We start from the raw sequence: 9,471 nt of genomic DNA, 5'->3' as shown, positions 1-9,471 counted from the left end.
CCGCCGGCCTTGCCCCGCGCAGCGACCCCGACAGCGTGGTGCTGTGCCTCCTGGCCATGGACGAGGAGGACGAGGACGACATCGCGCTGCAGATCCACTTCACGCTCATCCAAGCCTTCTGCTGCGACAACGACATCCACATCCTGCGCGTGTCGGGCATGCAGCGCCTGGCCACGCTGCTGGGCGAGGGGGCGCAGGACGGCGGCGAGCCGCGGGACCTCCACTGCATCCTGGTGACGGTAGGTGCTCCCCGACGCGGAGGCTCCCGTGGGCAAGCGAGGGAGAAGGGGGCGGGCTGCCGTGACGCGGCGGGCAGGGCTTGCGTCATGCCGGAGGCATGATGCATCCGGCTCGTGTGGCCGCGAGCCAGGGCCTTCCCGGGCAGGGCCATTAGGGGATGGCTCAGGGCTGAGCCACGGTCTCGTGGCCTGGGGACATCACCCGCGGGTGGCTCATGCTTGGCACGTGTCCCCCCACGCAGAACCCGCACACGGACTCCTGGAAGAGCCAGGGCCTGGCCGAGGTGGCCAGCTACTGCGAGGAGAGCCGCTGCAACAACCAGTGGGTGCCCAGCGTGGCCCTGCAGGAGCGCTGAGCTGCCCACGCGTGGACCAGGCAGAGGGGAGCCGATGAGAAAAGAAGGGGAGGAAAAAAAAAAGAGCCGGAGCAGCAGGAAAAAAAAAGCATGAGACCTTTTTTGTTTTGCCCCCAACTTTGCGACCCAGCGGCCCGTGACCCGCGTGGGCAGGGCAGGGCGCCTGCGTGGGAGAGCGGCTGCGCCTGCGGCAGGAGCCGGCCGGCAGGAGCGAGGCTCAGAAGGGCGCCGAGACCTCGGCACGCGTGAGCGTGCGTGCGTGCATTTGGCTGCGTGGGCAGGCGGTGCCACCCAGGGGTGACACGGGACTGGCTTTCTCCCTCCCAGGCCCCCCTATTGTGGGGGGGCCGGACTGGCAGGGGGGGAAGAGAGGCTGGACACCCCTGTGCCTGCTTTGTGCCGTGGATGGAGGACTGGAAGGGACAGTCACAAACGAACTGGTGGTGTTGTTTTTCTCCGCGGGGGAGAGCGTCTCCGTTTCCAAGCGCGACGCAGGACTTGGTGCATGGGGTTTCCTTCGCACTCCAGCCCGGAGAAGAGGGAGGAGAGCCTGGCTCTCCAGCTGGAGCCCTATTCTTGTACCTGATGACACCAAGAGATTTGCAATAAATTTTCTAAAGCCTCAACAACCCGCAGCTTCCTCTCGCCTCCTTCCCCTCGCCCCCCTCTTTGCCCTGCCCGGAGCGGAGCAGAGTGTCCTGTTCCTGCAGGAAGCCTCCCTGCTCTCAGCTCGGCCACCCAGAGCCAGCTCTTGCAGCCTGGCTCTTGCAAAACTGCAGCCTCCTCCCCTCCCTGCTGACGAGGAAGCTTTGCTAAAGGCGCCTGGGCGCTTGCACAGTTCCTGGCTTGCAGAGCTGCAGCAGGGAGGGAGGATCGGGGCTGGTTTCGGGGTGGGGAGAGCATGCCAAGGAAGGGCTCCAGGAAGTCTGAAGGGGCAGTGCAACCTTCCCCAGCTCCTGGCACCAGCCCCAGCACTTTACAACAAGGGGGTTTTGCAATGAATGCACCCCTACTCCCCCTTCACAGCACCCTGGGGGGGCCTTGAGGCAGCCTCTCCTGCAGCTGGCTCTGGCTTGCGTAGCCTGAGCGGGGAGAGCTCAGCTGCTGGGCCCCACGCGGCTCCTTTCATGTCGTGGGGGCCGGGAAGGGGGGAGTGACTTCAAAGCTGCCTGCCCATCTGTTGGCAGAGCAGCTGGTGGGTGCTGCCAAGCTGCAGCAGACATGTCGCTTCCCCAGCTGCTGAGCAACTGTGCAGGGAGGGAGGGTGAGCACCGACCTGACGCCTGCCCCATGCACAGGGCCTTACCTGGGGCAGGACTTCCCAGGCTGGAGGCTGTGCACTTTGCTCCAGCTGCTACCTCCCAGCCCTTGCCAGGCTGACTTGGGATAAAAAAAAAAAAGTCACTTCAGGTCCTGCTTTGAGCCTCCTGCAGCCTGGAGGAGGAAGCAGAGGCAGCCTGGGCATAGCCTTTGCTCCGCTTCCAGGCTCCAAGCAGCACAGACTTACCTTGCAATGGGCTCAGCCAGCGCTGGGCTGGAGAAACATCCTGCATCCATGCAACAGCCAGCAGTTGTGGCCTGGGCCGCACGGGTCCAGGACTTAGCGGTCAGCATCATGGACCAGGACTTCCAGCAGCCGCATCCAGCCCTCCCTGCTCCAGGCCATGTGTCCTTGCCTGACCCGGGCCTGAGGCTGCACCCCTGGCAGCACCAGAGCCCTTGTACCTGCCCTGGGCAGAGCCAGGGGTGTGGAAACGCACCCATGGGACCCAAGGAAGAGGCTGTGCCCCCCACCACAGGAAGGGAAAGCCCCTGGTCTGTACATACCTGGCTCCACTCAGCACAGTGCCCCCACTGTATGGGCTTGCTGCACGTGGCAGAGATGCTTCCCCCACCCCTGCACCTAATCCCCTTGGGCCCAAGCCTTGTGTTCCAGACATGGGAAACCCCCCTGACCCCAGGTGGGGGTTGCAGATAAGCAGTGGGTGTTTTTCAGGGCGGGCAGCTCAGTGCTGGGGGTGACACAGCCCTGGCCCTGTCTTGCCTGGAATCCCTGCTGCCCCCCCCTCCGCAGGGCTATTTAAAAGGACAGCAGTTCCCACTGCCCCAGCCTGGCCATAAGGGCTTTGCCAACCGCACCCGACGGAAATGCAGCCACCTCTGGAGAGAGCAGCTGCCGAGGCGGAGAGGAAGCTTTGGCAGCTGCTACCCACACTGTTTCGGCAGAGGAAAGCCCCGAGAGGGGACGCGGCCCCCCTGCGTGGGTGGGGGAGCTGCTCAGCCCCCGGTTAGGGCAGCGTCATGGCCAGGATGGGGCCAGCGGGCGCCTGACCATCATCTCCCCTGCACCCCAGAGCAGAGCTGGGAGCTCTGGATGAGAGCTGGCTTCCAAGTGTGCACAGTGCTGTACGTGCATGGGAAATGGAGCTGGTCCTCGCTACCGGGGCAAGGGGCAGTGCCCGGCCCCAGGTCCTGCAGGACTCTGCTTGCCCCCTTCTCCAAGGCCTCCCAACCTGGCACGGGATCCTGGCCCCGCAGCCCCCGGGGTGGCCTCCGAAGCATCCCCTGCCCCCACCCTGCACCGCCAAGGCTGAGGAGGAAGGAGAAGGGCTGAGCCCTGAGCAAAAGTGAAATCGAGGCCCAGCAGCTGGTTTCCTGTGGCCTGAGCTCCTGACAGCGCCGGGGAGGGAGGGAGGGAGTCAGGTGCTGCGGGATATGGCTGAAAGGGAATCACAAGCCGCAGGAAACATGGGGTTTGGGACCCAGAATAGCCCCGATCGGTGCAGCAGCTTTACCGTCCGCACCCGCCGCTTGCACACGCACCCCCCGTGTTGCACGGGCACCTCCGCAGCCCGAGCATGGACCTGGACGTACGTGCCAGAGAAGGGGGCACCAAACAAGGCGTGCATGATCACACACCTGGCTTGCACACAGGCACACGCGTGTGCGTGCCCTGGGATAGGCCCTTAGTGCACCGGCCATATGTTGCATGCACACGATGCTGTGTGGGGGCCCCCACCCCCAAAGATCTGCCCCTGCACCCCCTGGGACGGGCGCGGGGCTGCCCGGGGGACTGCCCAGCTCTCCCCTCCCCGCGTGCGTGGGCAGGAGGCAACTCCAAGCTGCCCCCGCGAGGGTTTGCCTTTTCCGTGGCAGGCGAGGAAACCCCCTTCCCCCCCAGCCACATCCAGGGGCTCCAGGACACCCCCGCAATCCCCGCCGCTGCGGTCGGGCCCCGCTGGGGGCACGAGGTAGCCCGCTGATGAGCTCAGCAGAAACCCCCCCACGCCTCGTCCCTCCGCCCACGACGGAGCAGAGCGTCTCGCGCAGCAGTCGCCGCGCCGGAGGCAGCCGGGCCGGGCCCGGAGAGGAGCCTCTCCCCCGCGGAGCTGCCCCAAAGCCCTGGTGGTCCCACGGGTGGGGACAACGGGGTCTGGGTGGGGGTGTCCCAGCACCCGGGGGGTCCCTCTAGCCAGCCCTGGGGCCCAGCCCAGGCGGGGGGGGGCGCAGCCCGAGGGGTGCTGTCTAGTGGTCGGAGCTGGGAAGGGGATCGAGGGGTCAGGGAGGAGACCCCAGGAGTCCGGGCGGCGGGCAGCGACTTCCCGCGCTGTGCCTCAGTTTCCCAGGCGCGGGCAGCGGCAAGGCCGTCTGAGCTCCGGGGCACGGTTTGCCCTCTCCCTGCGTCCCAGCCCTGCGCTCTCCCGGAAGAAGCAGCCGGGGTTTCCCCGGGGAAGAAATCCGGAGCAACAAAGCCGGGAGGGAGCTCCCAGCTGCCGGGCGGCAGGAGCTGAGCAAACAGGGCCAGGTGGCTCCCGGGCAATAAGGAAGCGGTGCCTGCCACGGGGTCAGAGCCCCCCGGGCCACTGCACCCCGGGGCCGTCCCCCCCGCGCCAGCCCTGCCCGTCTCAGCGCGGAGGGGCGCGTGGCTCGGAGGCAGCCCCCTCCCAAATCAACCCGGAGGCCTCGTGACGTCAGCCCTGGCGTGCAGCAAGGTGCACAAGCGCTCACAAGCACCTGCCTGCCCATGCAGCCCCCCAGTTGTGCACCGGGTCACGCCTACGAGCGTGCACTGCTGGGCCGCGCATGCAGGATCCGCGGCTGGAAGCAGCCCTGTCCCCGTCCCACCCCGCAATAAGCAGGCTGCAGGAGGTGAATTTGGCCGAGTCTCAGCCACGCAGCTGTGGAGAGCCCCCTGCTCCTGCCTTGAGCAGCTCCCGGGGGTCCCAGCCCTCTCCCCAGGGATCCTGGCGGGGAGCACGGAGCTGTACTCACAGCCAGGAGGGCGGCCGAGCTGGGCGCTCCCAGCGGAGCCGGGCTGCCTGGGGCCGGGCTGATTGGTGCCAGCTGGGGGGGGAGAGCGGCGCTGACTCGCGCCTGCTGGGGCCCGGCGAGAAGAGCCCTGCTCCAACCACTAGGCCCGGAGGGGACCCGGAGCCCCTGCTCGACGTGCGGGCACGCGGAGGCTGCCCGGGCAAGGGGCTTTGCACCCCGGGAGCAGGGCTGCGGGAGAGCCGGCCCCGTCCTCCTTCACGCTCACACGCCCTCACAGACCTGCACATGCCCCCTCGCGCGTGCATGTGACCCCTTGCACGCTCCTATTCTGCGTGCGCCCCGCTCACACGCACGCCGGCACGTCCGGGGCACATCCCCTCTCGCGCACAGCCCCGGGGGCTCTCTCACGCCGCCTTCCCAGGGTCAAGGCCCCCGCCTCCATCACTCGCAGCAGGAAACAGCCCCCGAGCTCCAGGCCCCTGCCCGCAACCCTGCCTGCCAAGCACTGGCCGCGCGTAACGGGGGACACCAAGGCGCACCCCTGCACAAGGCCATGCACAGAGCCCTAATGCCCCCCAAAGGTGCGGCTGCATTTCAGCTTTGCGGCAGGGTACGAAGCCCATGGCAGCCCCCTGGGGACCCCCTGGATTCCTCCCTGGCAGCCCCCGGCGCCCCCGCCCCAGGCAGCCAGCCCGTGGAGACCCGCGGGGACGGTGTTCGCCGGCCCAAGGCGGCGCGCTGCTGAGCTCGGCTTCCTCGGAACCAGGGCGGTGGATCTAGCAGCTCCGGGGGGGCTGGCAGGGACACGTGGCATGCCGGGCACCCTGCAGACGCCACGCGGAGGGGATGGGGGGCCGTGTCAGGGTCACAATGAACCCCCTTTGGTCACTCATCCAGTACCCAGGTGTGGGAAAGCAGGGCAGGGCAGGGAGCCCCCCCAGCAGGGACATCATGAAGGCTGGCACACGTGTCCCAGCCGTGATGGGGCTCCCCAGCGCCAGCCTGGGCGCGTGGCACTGAGCTGGTGCCGCCGAGGACCGCGAGACCACCCCCCACCCCATGCACACACCCGCGGGAGCCGCTGAGCCGTGCACAGGGGCAGGCTGGACCCCGGGGTGCAGAGAGCCAGCCCGTATCTGTGGTTGCGCGTGCATGCGTGAGTGCATGCGTGTGCAGGCGGGGAGGAGGCTGCACCCCTCCGACAGCTCACACGCTCGTTGGCTCAGCTCCGGGCGCAGGCGGGGCCCGGGCTCCTGTCCTCCCTGCTCCGTCTCCAGCTGCCGGCTCTCCCGCCGCGGCCGTGTCCTGGCTTCACCCACGGCAGCTTCGCACACGCACGCACGCACAAGCAGGCGTGCGCGCACACACACAGGCCATGGGAAAGATGTCTCCTCCCGTCCTCAGCTGGCCTCCAGGTCCACCGAGGTCGGCACGGCACACCCCTGGCACCGCGCGGGCCTGTTCCTTCCCGCAGGTGCTCCGGGGAGGCTGCGTGCAGGGAGCTGCCCACGCCCGCAAGCGTACGGCACGTCCCGGGACAGGGCACACGTGCGGCTCCAAGCCCCGCCGGACCCTGTGCAGGGGCGATCGGCCCCGCTCTGTGCACATCAGCCCCGACGCGAGGAAACTCCCCTGCGCCCAGCAGCCGGGGCAGCAGTGCGGACCCCTCGCCCACCCATGCCAACGTGCGGGCAGTGCCCAGGAGATCCCCCTCCCTCCTCTGCAGTCGGTGCCCCTCGAGTGGCAGCTGCTGCTAGGGCGGCGCGTGCCCAGCGAAGCCCGGAGCAACGCCAGCAGGGTCCGGGGCTCGCCCGAGGAGACGGGCCGAGACGGCGGAGCAGGGGGCAAGCGAGACGCCTTCCTGGGGCTGCAGCCAGCAGGGTCCCAGCCTCCTGGCTCAGCCCAGGGTGGGATGAGTACCTGCCCCTCGTGCCCCCTGCCAGCACCTACATCGGAGGCCCCGGCCTGGGGGACGCCCCGCGGCTGATCCCCACGGCGTCCGGCGTGCAGGGAGTGCGTGTGCGAGCCGGGCTCTGCAAACACCCACAGGCAATACAGACGCGGCGTGCTCGGCTCCGCTGAACCGCGCCAGCGCCAGCCCCAGCCCCGTGCACATCGCGGGGTTACCTGGGGTGAGGCCACCTTTCTGCCCCGGGACCAGCTCCCTGCTGCTGGGCGAGTAGAGAGACACCCTGTCACACACGCATGTGAGCTTTGCATGCGTGCACAGACACACGCATGCAAAGAGCCACTGCTCCACCCAGGCGCGAATGCACACGCAGGCACAGTCGTGCAAATCCAAGCCTCGTGCACGTCCAAGTATGCATGCTGGCAGGCCCAGATGCACCGGGGCCCATGATGCACACGCACACGGCCACATGCAGCTTGTACGCAAACGGTCGCGTGCACGTGTCGTGCACACCAAGGTGCAAATACTCTCCCAAAGAGCGGCAACAAACACGTCCACATGGGCACACGTGCCCAAGGACACACGCACAACCGCACGGGGCTGCTGTGTATAAATGCACGCAGACCTCAGGACGCCCACGCTGCTCCGTGCATGCTCCCCCTCTGCCCCCATGCTGAGCCAAGGGGGACCCCACCTGCTCCTACCCAGCCCCCCCGCACCTTCCTGGCGTTCCCCTGGAGCCCATCCAAGCCACCCCCCCAATGCAGCTGCATCAGCCTGGGCCCCCCAGGGAGCCGGGGGGAGGGGCTGGGGCCGCGGTCCAGCAGGCTGAGGTCAGGCCGGGGTAGGAGCACGGAGGTGGGCTCCAGATAAACCAAAAAAGGTCAGGAATGCGGGGCCGGATCTGCCTCTTCCTGCCCCGACAATGTCCCGGGCCTTATCACGGCTGCTCAGGAGCGGGGGCTGGGGGCGGCCGGCTGCAGCTGCGGGGAAGCTGCAACCTGGCAGGCCAGCCCCGGTCTGGGGGCGGGGGCCGGACCCCGCCGTGCTCAGCGGGGGGCTCCGCGCTTGACTCACACCCGGACAACAAGCTCCCTCCCGCCCAGCTGCCCTGGCATGGGGGAGGCCCCTTGCGGCGCCCCCTCCTGCGAACGGGGGTCAGCAGCGACGGGTTGAAAGGGCCGGCGGAGCGGTGCCCCCGAGGCCGGCGAGGCCGGCCCACGTGCCACGAGGCTGAGCCGCGCGCCCCGGCCGACAGGCGCCCCGGCCCCGGGGCGAGGCGGGGTGCGCGGTCAGGCTGGGGGCCACGCGCCACCGGCTTTCCGGCTGGCTGGCCTGCCCAGTGACCCCTGGCCCCCCCGGGATCCGCGTCACCCAGGGGGCGGCCGGGGCTGGACCTCATTCGCTGCCTGTAACGAGCGGGCTGGTCTCGGCAGCAGCTTGGGTGGGGCCCCGGTCTCCGCTGCCCCGGGGCTCACCGGCGGGTGCAAGGCCCCCACCATGCCCCGGCTGCAGGGAGGGGCAGGCTGAGCTGCACCTGGGACGGATCTGGCCCCGTGGGCACGGGCCGCGGCGGGGCCGATGGGGACGTGCGCGGGCAGGGAGCGAGCCCCGAGCCGGGCGCGGAGCCGCGCTGCCCCCCGCAAGCGCTCACGTGGCTGCGGCGGGAGGAGCGGGTGCGGGGAGGCGCCCGGAGCAACCCCGGCACCTCGTAAACAGGATGCGGGGCCGCAGGCAGGCCTGGCTAGAGCGGGGGCTGGGCCCCTGGACACCCGGGTCCTCTCCCGAGCCAAGACGTGTGGGTGAGAGGATGCCACGCAGCTTTCCCCCCCGTGCCTCAGTTTCCCCCTCCCTGAGCTGCGGGGCGGGGGGGTCGGTGCCCCAGAGGCACCGGGCAATGACCTGAGCTGGTCCCGGCGCTTCACGCTGCCCTGCCCCAGCTCGGGCTGCCCCGGGTTATCCGGCGGCACCAGCGCGGCCCGCCCCAGCCCTGCGGCGGGGAGATAGCGGCCCCTCCGCCCGCGGCGACGGGGTCAGGCGCACGCAGCCTGGCCGTCCCAGCGGCCTCCTCCAGCCGCGGGCGCAGGTGCCAAGCTCGCGCCGGGGGTCCCCAAGCAGAGCCCCCCCGACTCGTTGCACCGCTGAGACCCAGGCATCACGGCCAGCGCCGACCCGGCCCGTGCCATGGGCGTGCCCGTGCCCGGCGGCTCACGGCCCGGCGGCAGTGCCCGGTCCCCGGGAGCGCGGGCACGCAGGGCCGAAGGCCACGCGGGCGTCACACGGGCGCTGGGCACCCGTCCCTGGTGGGAGCTGTGGGGCGGGGGGGTCAAGCCCTGCCCCAAAGGGCTCCCGCTAGGACTGCGCTAGGCAGGCAGAGGAGGGGAAACTGAGGCACAGAGCAGGGGAGGGAGAAGCGGGACTTGACCCCAGGGCCCGTCCTCCTCCTCAGATCCCTGGAAAACCTCAGCGGCAGGGATGACATCAGCGTGACCTCACGGCAGCAAGGTCCTGTTTCCAGTGAGAAAGGGGAAGTTTCAGCTTTGCTGACTTCAGGGGAAAATGTGCCGGGGGCCAGGGCGGTGCAGGGCCCAGCGTGCCCCGAACCTGGGACTCGGGTCCAGCGCGGGCTCCGCGCCCCGGGAGGGAGGTCCCACGGCCAGGGCCGGCCCCCGACTCGCCTGCCGGCGGGGGCGCC

General features: G+C 69.5%; 1 protein-coding gene across 1 annotated transcript in view; it reads left to right on the top strand.

Moving 5' to 3' along the window:
* The window catches only part of GADD45B (growth arrest and DNA damage inducible beta), a 3,315-nt gene extending 2,091 nt beyond the window's left edge, over positions 1 to 1,224 (top strand). The window contains exons 2-3 of the mRNA XM_019538427.1: positions 2 to 239; positions 482 to 1,224. Of these exons, the coding sequence (XP_019393972.1) occupies positions 2 to 239; positions 482 to 595 (352 nt within the window). The 3' untranslated portion in view covers positions 596 to 1,224. The remainder of the gene's footprint in view (position 1; positions 240 to 481) is intronic.
* The last annotated feature ends 8,247 nt before the right edge of the window (positions 1,225 to 9,471 follow it).

The sequence above is a fragment of the Crocodylus porosus genome, unplaced genomic scaffold (genome assembly GCF_001723895.1).
Source record: "Crocodylus porosus isolate Cpor-Errol unplaced genomic scaffold, CroPor_comp1, whole genome shotgun sequence".
Taxonomy (NCBI): domain Eukaryota; kingdom Metazoa; phylum Chordata; order Crocodylia; family Crocodylidae; genus Crocodylus; species Crocodylus porosus.
The sequence above is the reverse complement of the archived record's forward strand: the minus strand, read 5'-3'. Positions and strand labels throughout refer to the sequence as shown.